The 19,746-nt window shown below is 37.9% G+C and overlaps 1 protein-coding gene across 1 annotated transcript in view; it reads right to left on the bottom strand.

Moving 5' to 3' along the window:
• The window catches only part of ARIH1 (ariadne RBR E3 ubiquitin protein ligase 1), a 101,434-nt gene that overhangs the window by 11,736 nt on the left and 69,952 nt on the right, over positions 1-19,746 (bottom strand). Inside the window, exons 4-10 of the mRNA XM_052646199.1 lie at positions 18,773-18,865; positions 18,213-18,268; positions 9,836-9,902; positions 8,443-8,549; positions 5,901-5,943; positions 5,307-5,378; positions 2,447-2,577 (exon numbers count right to left, since the gene is read on the bottom strand). Of these exons, the coding sequence (XP_052502159.1) occupies positions 2,447-2,577; positions 5,307-5,378; positions 5,901-5,943; positions 8,443-8,549; positions 9,836-9,902; positions 18,213-18,268; positions 18,773-18,865 (569 nt within the window). The remainder of the gene's footprint in view (positions 1-2,446; positions 2,578-5,306; positions 5,379-5,900; positions 5,944-8,442; positions 8,550-9,835; positions 9,903-18,212; positions 18,269-18,772; positions 18,866-19,746) is intronic.

Here is a 19,746-nt window from a genome sequence, read left to right as displayed (position 1 = left end):
ATGGTTTATATATTCAATATCTCTTTGATGTTACCCCAAAATGTATACAAAATTTTTATATTAATTCAAGAAAATCAGCAGTATAACTGAACAGAAAAGCAGTATATAGTTTATGTGAATAAAAAAGATGTGGACAAAGCCTTTCAGCAAACCTTAAAGCATTCCACTAGGAAGACACAAATCTATTACCTGTACTCCCAAACATCTGCATCTGTAGTTCACAGCCTAGGCTACAAACTTCAGTCCACAGTGAAATACCTTGCTGAAATCTACCAAACATTCCATAATTCATCATCCTAACAATACCGTTTGATTCTGGAATTTCACATAAGAGAAAAACTAAACAAACTAACAAACTATGGTTCATATGCAATTTGTGGAATCAGAAATTCTGGAAATTTGGAATTACACTGTCTGCTCCCAATGTTAGGTGCCTTTCTATTTTCCACAGTACTCAGAAACAACCAAGAGTGGCTCACTGATTGCATCTCAAAGTTTTTAAAGTAACCCAGACCATAATTCACCTGAGTCAACAGACATTAACTGCCCCCCAGCTGGATTAATAATCCTCTCTTACCAATAATTATCCTACTCACAAATAAGCCTAAAGATGCCTCTTCTCCCTATCTACTGGTCAACGATTAACGCATTTTCTTCCTAACTGATATATCCTCAAAAACTTTCCTTTTGATATTTGTTAGGTATTTTTAAGCCTCAACTCACTCTGGGCTTTACTCTGTCAACATTAAGAATTTTAAGGCCAAGAAAGCAAGGAGGGCTCATCTATATTTCCAACTGAGATTACTGACAGTGCTATCTGGAAGGTTATTTTGAAGATTCTACGACATTTTCAGATTTAAATAGGAAAGCACAGCAAGGATTCAGCTGCAATGTTAGCCACGGGAAAAGGAAAGATACAGGCAACATTTCTGATACCCCCCAGACCGGGCCATTCTTCATTCTTCTATAGTCGTCATTTGTTTTGTACCCCTTCCATTTTTCAACCCAGTTTATTTAAAATTTGAGTTGTGATCAGAGATTTCCTTACATACACACAAAAGTCTCTTTAATACTTCTCCCCCATTCCCTCTCCTCTTCACTAAACTTGTTTATATACACTCAAATGAATTTAGTTTCCAGGAACACTCTAATCCTCAGTTAGCATTCCTAAACCCCAAATATCTTTCCTTGGCTCTGACAGTAGTAAAATCACTTTCTTTTTTTCACCTAACCAATTAGTTTTTACCTAGTTTAGAATCAATTCCAGACAATCGCTCTTACTATTCCTCTAATTAATGAAATGAATGAAAATTCCAAAGAAACGAAAAGGGAAGGCTTGCCATTGTCTTAAGTTCAGATTCTCCTCATCTTGTCTAGATCTCGCAATTTTTCCCCTCCCACCCACTCTCTACAAAGCAGCCACAATGCCCAGGTAAAGTATGGAAAGCACCTAATACAGAGCATCTCATCTGAACTACAGATATAGCGTTGAAATACTTCTGATAACTGTCCAAACTACCTCAGGTCCCAGTCTACTTTCTCTTTTCCTACTCCCCACAATTTATGAGGGGCCACAAACGCAAACATCAACAAGAGACAAATGCAGATAACATAAACTCGTGAAAACGGCAATCTGCATTATTATAACACCCAGAAATATTTTCACATTTACCAGCAGATGCGCTAGCTCCCATTTTTCCTGTTTTGAGAAAAATGCAACAAGACATCCTTAATCTAACTTGCATTTTCCCAGCATGCATGATAAGAAACATTCAAGGAACAAAGGTATGTATCACTACCAAATGTGCCATTGTAAGACACGCAAATGCCAATAAGCTTTGGTCTTAGGGAAAACATTAAATCGCAGTAAAGGCTCCATCTAAAAAGCAACCAACCAATTTCAGGTGATTTTTGCCAAACAGAAATGCAGGCCTGTTCTTATGTTTCAATGAATGCTAAAACTCTGGATTTCACTGGGTAATTTTCCAGTTCTTAAAGTCTGGACAAATTTTTTTGTCTAATGGCATGCAGGATAACTAAAACACAACTGTGGATTGGGTTCCGCCAAGTCTCTTAGTTTTAAGTACTGTCTAGAGACAGACAACGCAAGTCTTTTCTGAGTACGTCAGGCACTATCACATTCTTCTACCTTTGTTCACGCTACTCCTTTTGCCCTGAATGTTCTTCCTACCACTTTTCGAACAAATGGAACTCTTAGTCTTTCTTAAAGTTCAGCTCAGCTGTTACCTGCTCTGCGAAATAAACCTTATTAAACTCTCTCTTTGGATATCTTGCATACACTTCTAATACTGATCACACCCTGTATTCATTTATCTAGTCCCAAGTCAGAGGGTGATTTTCATGAGGCAGAAATCTTATTCATAGTATGCGGCAGATACATCACACAGTTATGTGAACATGTTCTTCCCTTCATTTCCCAACCTACCAGGCAGATCCATGTGGTTCCCAAGGGCCAAGACACACCCAGCAAAACTCTGCTTTACAGTTCTGGTTACGACAGACCATGTGATTACAACCGCCATCCTTCTCAATTGTGACATGGCATTTGGGACATTCCTATGAAGAGAAACTATAAAGTTGGTGTCAATGCTACACTGAGGAGAAGCCAGCTCTAGATTTGGTTTATTTTTTAAATTGATTCTGTGATTTATTGTGATTGATACATGTAAAGCACTTAGAACAGTGTCAAACACTTCAGTACTATTGAAAATGAGTTATTATTATGGATTTTTAAGATGCATGACAATTTAAGGATTTGTTTTAGTGGGGTTGGGGGACAAAAACATTTAAAGTACTTTTAACCATACACATAGTAATAACAGTTTTATGAGAGGCTAAACATTTTGTTCCTATAAACATACTGTTCCAGTGCTATCTGGAAATAATTACTGAATACTTCCTGTATCCCATACACTGTTCTTAGTGTTCTATATGCATTAACTCATAATCCTTATAGTGGTCTTACTCCTATTTCCATTCATCGAATAAACTAAGAGAAAATTTTAAAGAAACGAATCCAAGGTTATACAAGTAGCAAACGACAAGAGTTAGGATTCAAACCCAAGCAATTTGGCCTTAAGAGTCAGGCAAGCAAGACCGATAATTCTTTTTGTGGTTACTGAATTTCCCAACTTTCTCCTGACAAATACCCTTGTTAAAATCTTTTCATTGTGGTTCCTTTACAACAGTGCTGCAGAGATTACATCCCCCTGCTCAAGTCTGATCATTTTCTTGGTTGCTAATGAGCCAAAGTCATTACCCTATGGGCACATCTAATGTTTTTCCTCTTGAAAAATTTAGAGAATGAAACTTACTCATTATTTTTAATAAAACTATGAATAAGATGTAAAGCTTGGATTTTTGCTGTATGTTTTTGTGTTGATGTCTATTACTCCCATAAACGGAGGAAAGTATCACCCAACATAATATTTGTACAATTCAGCTAAAGTGAACAGATTTTACTGTCCACAAACTATAGTATTTCAAAAGAGGTCAATACCATCAGATTGTTGAAGTCACTCACATAAAAAATACTACCATCTTCCCAAAAAAGCAAATTTCAGGCCTAAAATATGTTTCATTCTGTATTTCTTGGCTATAATTAACTAAACAGTATTGACTTCTTAATATAACAACAACCTGCAAATCTAAAGAGCGGGTAACAAAAATAAGCTTCTGAATTGTCCCCAGAGGGAAAAACCCTCAGTTTCATCTCAAAACTTCCAACTAGATAAATCTATTATTAAAAATTGCCATTCTCACTTAATAATCTACCCTCTAAACAAAGTCAAGCATATTCAAACCTATACTCCCTATTTTAAATATATGGGGGATTTAGCGTATGCAGGGATTTTTCCAGATGCAGAAGAGGGTAGTTTATAATTAAACTACTTAGGGAAAATACAACTGCTCTATTCTAAATACTAATCTGACAGCATATTTAAGGATCTAGGACTTTAATGAACATTTCTGGTGGAGAAATCTTCAATTTTTGAAGAAGAATGCTTAAATAACAGAAAATTTTGTAAAAAATAAAAAAGCAACCACTTTCTGATATTATAGTAAGGTTTTCTTAAGTGCCATAAGGTATGTTTATCATGCTGGTTTCAGAGATGTAGAAATGCTAATTTCAAAACTGCATTCCCCAAAGATGTGGGTATTTGTTTTATGCAACAGGACTGTTTTATTGCCAGTGCTTTCTGGAAGACAGAAATGTACACATGTTTTAATCTTTTAGGGCAGAGCAGGGTATCAGTGTTACAGGAATCATGTGCTGGCTGTCATTTAAGCACTCCTTATTCTATAACTCCTTATAAGGAGTTATAACTAACTAACTGCAAAGTTGTAACTAACTCTGGTCAAACAACTCAATATTCTTTAAAGCATCAGCATCATATGTGAAAGACAACAATAAAAATAAACAGCCCATGAACAACACTATTATTCACCACTCAAAGCCACTTCCTATTCAGATAGGACATAAGATTGGATGTTTATACAATTTCCTACAAAAACTTGGCTGGGTACACAGTTTGGATCCAAATGCTTACCACTTAGGGACAGAAAGGAAGGGTCTTCAAGTTTATTTGCATTTGTAAGACATTCCTCTAGGGTTTAAGACGTGCTTTATGTCATAAAGATACTGAACTTTGAAACTAATATCATGACCAATGAATTCAATTAATAAACCCACCAAAACCAAGGATATTCATGTTACCCTTAAGCTTCCATTTCTCAGGAATCAAGTCTTTTAGTAAATCATATTTTGGAAGTTTAACATGTTAAAAACGTTAAATTTGTTAAGCCTAGTTCAGTAACATAATAAAGTTACTCGTTTACTCTGACTCGATACTGCCCTAAAGAGTAACTCCTTAACAGTTAAATTCCTGGAGATTTCAAGGGGCAGAAATATAGCCTAGTTAAAAAAAAAAAAAGGCTAGATGCAATAAACTCTGTATTGGTACAGCAGAAGGCAGCCAAGATTTTACATGAAAGATATCATCAAACCCTGGGGTAGAAACCTGATTAAGCAACCACTACTTTTCTGATGAAAGGAAACTAAAGAAGAGTATTACACATACTACAGTAAAGCACTCAATAAAACAAACTCAAACAGTAAAACACAGGAAAATTATCAATAGGCAATCATTCTGAAAACAAAAAGCAAACTAATCAAATAACAGGGAAAACAAGGCCCTTCAGTAGGTAAACTTACTGCCTTTGAAGTTGGTACACCTATTCTTATCAGTTTCAATACCAAGGGTTTACTGAAGGAAGATACCAACCTTTGTGTTGGCTGCAATCCAATTAGAGGTTTCACTGTCATCATCACACTTTTTAATCCACTTCTTCAACCACTGTTTGAAAACAAGAACTGTTAGAGCACAACAGAAGACTTAAGGATAGCAAATTACATCAACATAATATAGTCAAGCTTAAACGTAAAATCCAAAGGATAGGATTATCACTGGATTTACTTCCTTTTAAACCAAGAAATCCTGTGATTCTCATTTACAGTCCAGGTACATTAAAAAAAAAAAAAAAAAATCAACCAAAGGAGGACTTTCTCTGGCTGCAGGTAAGTGAGAAACCTAGAATTCAACAAGAAGCCCAGCTGCAAGGTATGTCATTCCCCTGAGCTAATTATAAAGCTTTCCAAGGGAAGTAACTTAACTTTCATTACCCTGATAATCAGATGACTTTATTCCTAGGGAATGTTCCCTGAATATTTGCAAAGATCACCTGAAATAAAAAGGACAAAATACCACGTTCCAACTACTAATGAATAAATAACAAAATGTGGGCTGTGACTTAAAGTTATCAAGTCTTAGAAGTACTCTACTACCTTATTTAAAAATGAAAATGCCAGGCAAACTCACCTTACATTTAACAGGGTCATGCCAATTTTCTCCACAGTTAAAGCTGTTAAGTGACACAAGAGTTAAAAGAATTAAGTCCTACCTACTGTGAGTAAACAAACAAACAACTTCATGCTTTACAGTACCTCAGTACTTTCACCAGGTCCTAGTGACTGGCTAATACAAGGACAGGAACCATGTCTATTTTACTCTGAAGTCATTTGTTTAGCATGTAGTACTAGGGCCAGCACATACTGTTTGTGCATGAAATGAAGAAATGACCTGAAGGATGAAGACATTTTATCATGACAGTTACAGAATAAATGACTATCTAAATAGCTAGCTAACTGCTGTGTGCTGTGTGCTTAGTCACTCAGTCATGTCCCACTCTTTGCGACCCCACGGACTGAAGCCCACCAGGCTCCTCTGTCCATGGGGATTCTTCAGGCTAGAATACTGGAGTAGGTTGCCATGCCCTTCTCCACAACAAACTGTTAAGACAATACAATCAGTTTAGTTAGAGTTGTATTTTCTGACAGTTTTTAATATGTGTAATTCTCTGCTGCAACCACTGTCTAACTGAACTAAAATGAAATCATGTTCAATAATCTGAACTTAAATTTCAACCAATGGTTCATAGGCATATATTAAATATTTAACATTCCAAATGAAGAGTTAGTCTGATTTCATATGGTAATTTTATACTTTAGTACTAATGCACAGTAAGCAATATGTGGGAAACAAACAGGTCACACATTTTTGCAAGATCCAAACAAATGAACCTCAGCCTAGTAAAGTGTACCAAATAAGGGTATAAAACAAAAGATGATGACTACCTATTTGGCTATATTAACTGGTAATTCTTTTCTGCTTTCTAAGAGCATGGCATATGTATTTGTTTAAAAAGTATAAATTAAGAATAAACACTGCCCTCGTGGCTCAGATGGTAAAGAGTCTGCCTGCAATGCTGGAGACCCTGGTTCTATCCCTGAATCAGCAAGATCCCCTGGAGAAGAAAATGGCAACCCCCTCCGGTATTCTTGCCTTAAAATCCCATAGAGAGAGGAGCATGGCAGGCTAAAGTACATGGGGTCGCAAAGAATCAGACACGACTGAGTGACCAACACTACTACTAAGAATAAAAACAAATGTTTGTGAAAAAAAAATAACAGTGGAATGGCTGATTAATTAGTTAATCAAGTACTTTGGGAATGCCAAAAATCCTTTGCAAATTAGAAGAATAAAGTGCTCTCACTTTAAATGAAGCCAGGATAATGGTTACTTTTAGAAAAGAAGACAGGAAATGGAAAAGACATGGGAACATCAAAAAGCTTCAAATATATCTTTCATGTTTTATTTCTTGACAAAAACAAACTGATTTTCATTAAGGTGGGTTGTAACTTTCTAAGTATTTAAGTATTGCTATTATTCTCTATACTAAATCTGAAATACTTCATACACAAAATATATTCGAAAGCAGGGAAGGAATTAGACTCCACACTGTCTACAGAGTAAATTCTGAAATGATAATGTATAACCTTTACCAAAATACCATGTATTTTACACAAACTTAATCACTGTGAGTTTACCTATTCTTTTGGGAAATATTTAGTATTAATGATGCTAAGACTAAATCTATTGCTGTTTGGAGGGAAAAAAGAATGATACAGAGCAAATTCCCTAGAGTGCCAGTGGTTAGGACTCCATCCTCTCACCGCCAAGGGCCTGGGTTCAAACCCTGGTCAGGGAACCAGGATCCCACAAAATGCGTACCCATGACCAAAACAGAAACAAAACAACAAAAAAAGAATGATATAGAAAACCAATAAAATGTGTATTTGCTAGCTACAGAGCCCCTTGGCTTGAACAGCTTCTCATTCCTAAAAGATCCATAAAGGAATGGTCTCTAATGTATGGTAATGGAAATTCCCTGCTAAGTCGAACCTACAATTCAAAGATTATGCTACTTCAAGAATCCAGGTTACCAAGAAAGCTGTGGCCAGAAGCCCCAGAGAAAACTCTTAGTTAAAAAAGATTTAATCACCAACTAAAAGATTTAATCAACATCTAATCAACCAAGTTTTATCTTTCCAAATTTATCTACATATTTTTTAGGACCAAGATTAAACTCCTCAGAACAAATTAAAAACACCTAACTCTGTATTTCCTAAGAGATAATCTGAAAACAAATCATGAGCCATAAGGAAACAAAAAACAATGTGACAAAATAAGCAGTTAATCAGAAATGAGAACTAAGTTCTTGTCCCAGATCTTTAGGTTTGCTCCTATATTATGTGCCAATGGAGGATACAAGGAGAAGTGACTATAGCTGCACTTTTTTTTCCCATAAGAAAATAAATCCAAAACTACAGCAACATAGAAAGAGAAAAAATTATCTTAAGATATGAGACTTTTTAAGCTAAGTTTTATTTAAAAGAAATATATGCTATTTAAAATCAGTTATCACCAACCTACCTGAGGTAAAGAAAATTTTTTATTTCACTACCAAAAATAAATAGAAAAGCTATGTGTACTACTCCAATTTAGGAAATCACCTGCTTACCAAAACTGGCGGCCACATTTGCAGCGAACAGGTTTAGCATCAGGATATTGAACTTTAACAACGTGGTGGCAGTCTGGGGCAGGACACCACTTTAACAGTCGATTGCACTGAAATACAAGTTAGAAAATTTTTAAATGACAGCAAGGTAAATCATGATGCAAGATTTCCCAGGACACCATGTTATGTCTACGACTTCCTCACTATCATAAAGTGCAGATGGTGTCACAAGCATATAAAACCCTGCTATCAATAGTCTTTTACAGCAATGCTTTCGGATGTCCTGCTTTTCTAAGATTATAGATCACTTCAACAACTGGAATTATAAACTATCTCTTGTTCTATCTTCAAAATCCCACTGAGAAACTTAAAAATAAATGATCACCATTATGTGATCATTAACAAACATCAATTTGTGTATCGTTCTATTTCAGGGCAATTTTATAAGATGCAAAAAAATAAAATAATGCTTCTACTCAGGGAAGGAATTCATATGCTACATGAAACAAGCTAAAGAATACACATGGAATTTCTCTCTTTAACCATAAAAAGTTCTTCTAAAAACAAAAACCACTTCCTAAGCCACAGCAATGGTTGCATTTTAGTTCTTCAAAAGAAATATAACTTTTTATATATTTTTATCATGGGACAAAACATTGCTCAAGGAACACTCCATCAGAATTCAAGTTTATCGACCATTTTAAAAAATGTACAATTCTTTAAAACTGCTATTTCTAGAAGACCTTCAGTTTAACTGCTAATAAAAATTAAAATTACTTTCTAGAAGTGAAATACCAAGTTACACTCATGCTCTTACACTGGGGCTGGCAAACTTTCACATGGAGCCTGATAGTAGATATATGTGGCTTCATGGGCCATTCTTTAGCAAATAATCAACTCTGTCACTGCAGCAAAAAAAGCAGTCACAGACTACATGGGCGTGTTCAAATAAACCTTTATTTACAAAAAGCAGGCTGGCCGTGGTTTGACAATTTCTTTTCTGTGAAGCCATATTTGATACAACAAACAAAAACCACAAGACAATTCGTTTTTAACAAAGTTTACTCATAACGGAAGGAAGGTAAAACAAGCAGAGATATAGCAGGGCTACTGTATCAAACATGATTAAACATGACATCACTAAGAATCAGCTACAGTTCTCTGCTAAGGATAAAGACTATAAAAATAATTTTATCAAAGCTTAAGATCTATGAAAAGACATCTATTTATTGATTTGTCAGATTCTTTTGAGAATAAAAGTATTTTGGTATGCTTCATAAAAAGACAATAACTGAAGTTATCATAAAGGTGTTTCTTATGTAAGACAAACTGACTACTTCTATTAATAAACAGAATTTCTTTTATTTAAAGAATGAAAACATGAGAAATCACTTACCTCTACAAAGCTATTTGTTATTAAATGCTGATACTTTAATTTAACTTTTGAATCTGTGATCAGGCGCCTAAAAGTGAGAATAAAAATAGTTTATTAGGAGGTTTTCAGCTAAGGGTATTTTCCACATTCATAAAATAAAATTTCAATGCTCTGGTATGAAAACTGCTCTAAATTCAAAATACTAAAACATATATAAACTGTCAACATATATAACTGTAGGAATCAAACCAATAATCTCAAAGTTTCTAAATAGTGTTATTTTGGTAGATGTTCCCCCCTGGTTCTTATACTCTAAACATTCTATTTTTACCCAACTGGTATTTGTGTTATAGTCTAATGACTTACCAACTATCGCCAAATTTAGGCCCCTTTCAGAGTCTTCTGACTCTCACATCTTGCCTTAAGACAGCAATTCTTGGCCACCTTTCCTAAGATCTCCTCCCCTAAAATCAGTGTTTGAAATAAAACAATCTTGACAGGAATGTTCAGAGATGGATATAGGTTTTGCCACATATAATTCTGATAGCCGCCTGCTTTTGAAATCTTTCGGTAATTTATTAGAAATGCTTACTAATTGCAACATGGCTTTCCTTATTCACCTGCTGCTGCTGCTAAGTCGCTTTAGTCATGTACGACTCTGTGCGACCCCATAGACAGTAGCCCACCAGGCTCCCACGTCCCTGGGATTCTCCAAGCAAGAACACTGGAGTGGGTTGCCATTTCCTTCTCTAATGCATGAAAGTGAAAAGTGAAAATGAAGTCGCTCAGCTGCGTCTGACTCCTAGCGAACCCATGGATTGCAGCCCACCAGGCTCCTCTGCCTATGGGATTTTCTAGGCAAGAGTACTGGAGTGGGTTGCCATTTCCTTTGGAAATGGGTATTATAGGAAAACAGTATTAAAGCAGAGAGAGTAACCACAAAAGAAGCTATTAAGAACAGTATCAAAAAAATGTAAAGTGCAATCTCATCTTGAGTTTCTTATACCACTCACTTCTCTTATCTCATTCCCCTTCCAAAAGATCCCCACCTAGTCCTGTGCACTCATCAGTGTACTCCTCTCACATCTCTGTTCTTTCAAAATAGTAAGCCCCACCCTTCCTCAGGGCTTCCCTGGTGGCTGAGACAGTAAAGAAACTGCCTGCAATGGGGGAGACCTCAGTTCAATCCCTGGGTTTAGAAGATCCCATGGAGGAGGGCATGGCAACCCACTTCAGTATTCTTGTCTGGAGAACCTCCATGGACAGAGGAGCCTGGGGGGCTACAGTCCAGGGGGTTGCAAAGAGACAGACATAGCAACAACTAAGCACAACACACCGAAGATCAGGGGAGGCGGCCGAGGAGAGCAACCCCACATTCAAGGAGCGACAGCTGCGCGGGCACAGGAGGGCCAAGAGAAGAAACCCCACGTCGAAGGTAAGAGAAACCCAAGTAAGATGATAGGTGTTGCAAGAGGGCATCAGAAGGCAGATACACTGAAACCATAATCACAGAACACTAGCCAATCTGATCAAACAGACCACAGCCTTGTCTAACTCAATGAAACTAAGCCATGCAGTGTGGGGCCACCCAAGATGGATGGGTCATGGTGGAGAGGTTGACAGAATGTGGTCCACTAGAGAAGGGAATGGCAAACCACTGAAGTATTCTTGCCTTGAGAACCCCATAAACAGTATGAAAAGGCAAAATGATAGGATACTGAAAAGGGAACTGCCCGGGTTGGTAGGTACCCAATATGCTACTGGAGATCAGTGGAGAAATAACTCCAGAAAGAATGAAGGGATGGAGCCAAAGCAAAAACAATACCCAGGTGTGGATGTGACTGGTGATAGAAGCAAGGTCCGATGCTGTAAAGAGCAATATTGCACAGGAACCTGGAACGTCAGGTCCATGAATCAAGGCAAATCGGAAGTGGTCAAACAGGAGATGGCAAGAGTGAACGTCGACATTCTAGGAATCAGCGAACTAAAATAGACTGGAATGGGTGAATTTAACTCAGACGACCATTGTATCTACTACTGTGGGCAGGAATCCCTTAGAAGAAATGGGGTAGCCACCACGGTCAACAAAAGAGTCCGAAATGCTGTACTTGGATGCAATCTCAAAAAGAAAAGAATGATCTCTGTTCATTTCCAAGGCAAACCATTCAATATCACGGTAATCCAAGCCTATGCCCAAACCAGTAACACTGAAGAAGCTGAAGTTGAATGGTTCTATGAAGAACTAACACCCAAAAAAGATATCCTTTTCATTATAGGGGACTGGATGCAAAAGTAGGAAGTCAAGAAACACCTGGAGTAACAGGCAAATTTGGCCTTGGAGGACGGAATGAAGCAGGGCAAAGGCTAATAGAGTTTTGCCAAGAGAAGGCACTGGTCATAGCAAACACCCTCTTCCAACAACACAACAAAAGATTCTACACATGGACATCACCAGATGGTCAACACCAAAATCAGATTGATTATATTCTTTGCAGCCAAAGATGGAGAAGCTCTATACAGTCAGCAAAAACAAGACCAGGAGCTGACTGTGGCTCAGATCATTAACTCCTTATTATCAAATTCAGACTCAAATTGAAGAAAGTGGGGAAAACCACTAGGCCATTCAGGTATGACCTAAATCAAATCCCTTATGATTATACAGTGGAAGTGAGAAATAGATTTAAGGGCCTAGATCTGATAGATAGAGTCCCCGATGAACTATGGGTGGAGGTTTGTGATATTGTACAGCAGACAGGGATCAAGACCATCCCCATGGAAAGAAATGCAAAAAAGCAAAATGGCTGTCTGAGGAGGCCTTACAAATAGCTGTGAACAGAAGCGAAGCGAAAAGGAAAGATATAAGCATCTGAATGCAGAGTTCCAAAGAATAGCAAGAAGAGATTAGAAAGCCTTCCTCAGTCATTGCAAAGAAATAGAGGAAAAAATAGAGTGGGAAAGACTAGAGATCTCGTCAAGAAAATTAGAGATACCAAGGAAACATTTCACGCAAAGATGGGCTCAATAAAGGACAGAAATGGTATGGACCTAACAGAAGCAGAAGATATTAAGAAGAGGTGGCAAGAATACACAGAAGTGTACAAAAAAGAGCTTCACGACCCAGATAATCATGATGGTGTGATTACTCACCTAGAGCCAGACATTCTGGAATGTGAAGTCAAGTGGGCCTTAGAAAGCATCACTACGAACAAAGCCAGTGGAGGTGATGGAATTCCAGTTGAGCTATTTCAAATCCTGAAAGATGATGCTGTGAAAGTGCTGCACTCAATATGCCAGCAAATTTGGAAAACTCAGCAGTGGCCACAAGACTGGAAAAGGTCAGTTTTCATTCCAATTCCAAAGAAAGGCAATGCCAAAGAATGCTCCAACTACTGCACAATTGCACTCATCTCACATGCTAGTAAAGTAATGCTCAAAATTCTCCAAGCCAGGCTTCAGCAATATGTGAACCGTGAACTTCCAGATGTTCAAGCTGGTTTTAGAAAAGACGGAGGCACCAGAGATCAAATTGCCAACATCTGTTGGATCATGGAAAAAGCAAGAGAGTTCCAGACAAACATCTACTTCTGTTTTATTGACTATGCCAAAGCCTTTGACTGTGTGGATCACAATAAACTGGAAAATTCTGAAACAGATGGTAATACCAGACCACCTGACCTGCCTCTTGAGAAACCTATATGCAGGTCAGGAAGTAACAGTTAGAACTGGACATGGAACAACAGACTGGTTCCAAATAGGAAAAGGAGTACGTCAAGGCTGTGTATTGTCACCCTGCTTATTTAACTTCTATCCAGAGTACATCATGAGAAACGCTGGGCTGGATGAAGCACAAGCTGGAATCAAGATTGCTGGGAGAAATATCAATAACCTCAGATATGCAGATGACACCACCCTTATGGCAGAAAATGAAGATGACCTAAAAAGCCTCTTGATGAAAGTGAAAGATGAGAGTAAAAAAATTGGCTTAAAACTCAACATTCAGAAAACGAAGATCATGGCATCTGGTCCCATCACTTCATGGGAAATAGATGGGGAAACAGTGGAAACAGTGTCAGACTACTTTGGGGGGCTCCAAAACCACTGCAGATGGTGACTGCAGCCATGAAATTAAAAGACACTTACTCCTTGGAAGCAAAGTTATGACCAACCTAGATAGCATATTCAAAAGCAGAGACACTACTTTGCCAGCAAAGGTCCATCTAGTCAAGGCTATGGTTTTTCCAGTAGTCATGTATGGATGTGAGAGTTGGACTGTGAAGAAAGCTGAGCACTGAAGAATTGATACTTTTGAACTGTGGTGTTGGAGAAGACTCTTGAGAGTCCCTTGGACTGCAAGGAGATCCAACCAGTCCATCCTAAACGAGATCAGTCCTGGGTGTTCACTGGAAGGACTGATGTTGAAGCTGAAACTCCAATACTTTGGCCACCTCATGTGAAGTGTTGACTCTTTGGAAAAGACCCTGATGCTGGGAGGGATTGGGGGCAGGAGGAGAAGGGGATGACAGAGGATGAGATGGCTGGATGGCATCACCGACTCGATGGACATGAGTTTGAACTCCGTGAGTTGGTGATGGACAGGGAGGCCTGGCATGCTGTGATTTATGGGATCGCAAAGAGTCATCCCCGACTGAGCTACTGAACACAGCACACCCTTCCTCAAAGGCTTCTGCTTGCGGATACCTCCCTTGGAAAGCAAACAAAAGATTATCCTAGTGGGGCTCTGAGGTGGGACAGCCTAGGTTAGAATACTGGCTTCTCAACTTACGAACTGAGGGTAAGTCCTTTGACTTCCACTGTTCAGAGTCACTAAGTCATGTCCAGCCCTTTGATACCCCATAGACTATAGCCTGCCAGGCTCCTCTGACCATGGGATTATCCAGGCAAGAATACTGGAGTGGGCTGCCATTTCCTTCTCCAGAGGATCTTCCCAACCCAGGGATCGAATCCGAATCTCTTGCTTGACAGATGGACTTTTACCACTAAGCTACCTAGGAAGCCCCATTTTTCAGTTTACTCACCTGTAAAATGGATAGCAGAAATAGAGCTGGGAGACTAGCACAGTGCCTGGCAAATAGTAAGCACTCAATAAATATCAGATGAAGCTGAATTCATCATCATCATTATTATTTCACTCAGTTAAGATGTACTGTTACTCACTCAAGGAGGCCCTTCCTGACAATTCATACCAGTCTAGAATATAGACCATTCCCCTTCAGTTCTCATGGCAAATTATACACTTCTTTACAGAATGTGTCATAATTTCCACAGACAGCTATCATATAATCATTCTTTAATATATGCCTCCCTAATTCCCTATTCTCAACCAAACAATAAGCTCCATGAAAGGATCTCTTATGTCCAATACAGTGCCTGGCCTGTGGAAAGTATTTAGTAAGTACTTTTCAAATGAGTAAACCTTCAGATTTTGCACATGTTGAAACTGAGGGATAAAAGTAATTAGTGCACAATGCCGTTCCTCAAAAAGCCAAACACAAAATTACCATATGACTCAACAATTAATTCCACTTGAAGGTATATACATTCAAGAGAATTAAAAACAGGTGTTCAATAAAAACCTTGCACACAAATATTCAAATAGTAAAAAAGATTTCTACAAAAAGCAAAAATAACTCAAATGTCCAAGAACTGACGGAGAAATAAAATATGGAATATCCGTATAATGGAACATTATTTAGCCATAAAAAGGAATGATGTCCTTATACATGCTACAACATGAATGAACTTTGAAAACATTATGTTAAGGGAAGGAAGCCATTCACAAAAGGTCATATACTGTATGACTCCATTTAAATGAAATGTCCAGAGTAAGCCAATCCATGCAGACAGCAAAGGTGAGTGGTTGTCAGAGTCTAGGGAGAGGAGGGAATCAAGAATATCTGTTTAGTGGATATGGGATTTCTTTTGGGGGTGATGAAAATGTTCTGGAATTAGACAGTGGTGATGGTTACACAACATCACATAAGTATTCAAAAAGCCACAGAACTGCATACTTTAGTTTAAAAGATGAATGTTATGTTATGAGAAGTTTACACCATTTAAAAAACAATGGGACATCCCCAGTGGTCCAGTGGCTAAGTAGGTTGGGATTGTTTCCAATGGAGGCGACACAGGTTTGATCCCTGGTTAGGGAACTAGATCCCACGTGCTGCAACTAAGACCAAGCACAGCCAAATAACTAAATGAATATTTTTTAAAATATGAAAAAATAATTAAGGGGCTTCCCTGGTAGTCCAGTGGTTAAGAATCAGCCTTCAACGCAGGGGACGATCCCTGGTAAGGGAACTAAGATCCCACATGCCATGGAGCAACTAAGCCTGTGCCACACACAACTAGAGAGTCCAAGTGCCACAGAGAAAGATCCCGCATCACTGCAACGAAGATCCCACATGCCACAACTAAGATGCAGCCACATAAACAAACGTAAAAGATGTTTAATGTCAGAATATCTAATGTTGATTTACATTATTTATTTAACCAGGCATGATAAACAATAATCTTCTAACTACATCTCACTGCCCAAATGCCTCCCCAACTCTACACTATCCTTTTAACTACCTAGGTTATTTCTAAAATGCAAATCTCATCAGTCCTAATAACCTTTTATGACAAAACTCAAACTGTCAAACTCTTTTCATCCTCATCTCTAGTAATCTGCTACTTTGTGCTTTAGCCATGACAGAATACATAAAAGAGAAGTTCATGGACTATTACTCTCCACACAAAATTTCTAATCCTTGTTATCTCTCCCTAAGATGCCCTAATTCTTTAGGTAATGTGTTTCTCTGTAACTGTACTTTATACATACATTTACACATAAAATGGGCTTCCCAGGTGGCAGTGGTGGTAAAGAACCTGCCTGCTAATGCAGGAGACACAACAGACAGGGGTTCAATTCCTGGGTTGGGAAGATCCCCTGGAGAAGGGGATGGCAACCTATTCCAGTATTCTTGCCTGGGAAACCCTATGGACAGAGGAGCCTGGGGGGTACAGTCCATAGGGTCGTAAAAGGTCGGACACAACTGAAACGATTTGGCAAACATGCATGCATCAAATGTAAACTATGTATTTATTATTAGGGACCTCTTGGGGAAAGGGAATGTATCTTAATTTGTTCTCTTGTGCATATGTGCTAATAAAACAGGCTCCCAGTAAATGTTTGTGGAATGAATGAAAAGATACAGTGACCTGTACTGATGAAAGAATACAAAGAATTAAAGTATCAGAGGACAAGATAAAGACAACTCGAAGGATGGTGGTACTTTAAGACCATACATGGTTAATGGAAATAAGATTTACTGAAAGACAAGCTGACAAGAGTAAATGTATTTTAGTAAACCAAAGTAGGTTGGGATTAATGAAGTGTAATCAGTGGCTTTATACACTGTGCTGGTTAGGTCAATTTATGGCTTCATTAGGTTAAGAATTTGCTCACTAAAACCCATGGCTGCTTTTACTCTTATTACTCTCAAATCCCAGTGCTTAAATGCAGACATACCTTTCTATACAGGCAATTATCCAGGACTAATTATAAAATTTGTCTGTGGATCATTCAGGCCCTCAATCTATTTACCTTCCTAGACTAAAATCAATTAGGCTGCCTGAGGTTATAAAAACAGCACTGACTCAGGAATTAAGCAACTCTGGATTTTATCCCATGTACAGGAGCTCATTATACCTCTTTCTTCAAGTTTCTTTCTCTCCTTCAAAAGGGAACCTTTCACAAGGCCAGTAGTTGGCCAACAGCCTCCAGCTGCAGTGCCTTTGAGATTCGTAGCAGTGTTCCAGATGAGGCCACACTCCCCTTGCTTAGCTCCCAGTGAGAGGCTAGGCTTGACACTGGTGCCAGGGCCTGGCCGCTTCTGCTGCCTGAAGCATTCCTCTGTGGGAAATCTATGCACTGGAGTTCCCAACAGGCCTGACAGAGACTCTCACAGCTGCACACAGTCTTAGTCTTCCTACTGAATCCTTTTTCCTTCTTTCTCAACAGGGGTCAGAACTGTATCATGTCTGTCTGCTCCTCCTATTCCTATTTATCCTACATAGATGCTATCCATAATAAAGCGCCTTCTCTTTTAACTATGTCCCGGCTCTGCTTCTCACATCAACTGACACACTGACATAACCTATTCTCCAACTGCAAAGTTCGCTGAAATCTAGCTATCATGCATTGCCAACTTAACAAAATACTGACTGGGCATTTAACCAGGCTACAAACAGGCTTGTGTACTACAAAGGAATAGAGGTTAGAAAGTCTCTCCAGACTTCAAATGTTCACCTCCAGTGTGGTGTTGAGCAAAAATTAATTTGGCTTAAGCAACTAATATATATTCAACATGCAGAATCTATCAAAAGTACTTACATAACTGTGTTGTCATCCACTAAGATATCACAACCATGAGCAGGACACGAAATAGTCTGGAAAAGATCGAAATTTAAACTATGTCTTCATTCAACAAATATTTACTAAATGTTTACCACTGCCAGGAACTTTGCTAGGTTCTGAGGATACCTTAACATTTATAGGACCTTAATCATTTCCTTTCTTTTAAAAGAAACCTGTACATGAATATTTGTCACTATAAAGCAACTAAAATTGCTAACCCAAACAACTGGTTTTTCAATATTAAATTTAACTGGCAAAGGTGAGAGATACAACAAAAGTTCTCAACAAGTTTAGCCGGATAAATACAAATGTTAATGCCTGCTAAGAAAACATTACCTGCACTGGATTTTTAACTGGAATATCATATTGTAAATAGGAAAAAAAAAAATCTCAATTATCTTTTAGTTGTTTTAACCTAGAAAAAAAGAGCCAAATATAATTCACAACCCAGAATGCTTTACCATTTATATTTGTGTAACAGTCTAAACACTTAAAAGAAATTAAACAAAAACTCAAGAACAAACTGGCATCTTTACCTGTCCCATGCCTTCTTCCATTATTTTGGTAGTTAAATATTCACTCCAGCACTGCATACAAAACTTATGTCCACATTCAAGGCCAGTGAAATACTGCAACAAAAATAATATATGGACTTTCAAAAGAAATTATCAGAAGAATCACTATAGTGACTCAGTAAGAATCAATCAGATCATGTTTCTCATGGTGGCTAAAATGTCCAATTTGACAGGACTAAATGGGCTCCTAAAACGAATTTCTAAGGGGCAAAATCTATACACACAATTCATTAAACACAAAACAATGAGAGATGAATCTACATTAGATATTAATAATTTTTAGGAAAGGCACACAAGTTTGTACCAATAAGCATATGAAAAGATGCCCAATATCCTTAATCTTCAGGGAAAGGTAAATCAAAGCCACAATGAAACACCACTTCACACCCACTAGGACAGTTATAATCAAAAAGACACAATAAAAGTGCTGACACGGATATGGAGAAATCAGAACCCTCAAACACTGCTAGTGGGAATGTACAGGAATTTTGGAAAACATTGGCAGTTTCTCAAGAAATTTAAAGTTATTAACAAATGATTCAGCAACTCCACTGCTAGGTATATACCCACATAAAAATCTGTACACAAATGTTCACAACAGCATTAGCTACAATAACTCCAAAGTGGAAACAAATCCAATGTCCATCAACTGATAAATAAGCAAAATGTGGAATATCCATGTAACAGAAAATTATTCCACCATAAAAAGCAGTAAAGCACATACTATAATGCGGACAAACATTGAAAACATGCTAAGTAAAATAAACCAATCACAAAACACCACGTGTTGTTTGATTTCACTTGTAGATTTGTGGTTGCCTAAGGCTAACAAGCTTGAGGGGAATGGGAAGTGACTATACAAGGAAAATGGTCTTTGAGGGATTATTAAAATGTTTGAAAATGAATTACGGTGATGGCAACACAACTCTGTGACT

Source organism: Budorcas taxicolor, chromosome 10 (assembly GCF_023091745.1).
Source record: "Budorcas taxicolor isolate Tak-1 chromosome 10, Takin1.1, whole genome shotgun sequence".
NCBI classification, from domain to species: Eukaryota; Metazoa; Chordata; class Mammalia; order Artiodactyla; family Bovidae; genus Budorcas; species Budorcas taxicolor.
This window is presented reverse-complemented; position numbering and strand designations above follow the sequence as displayed.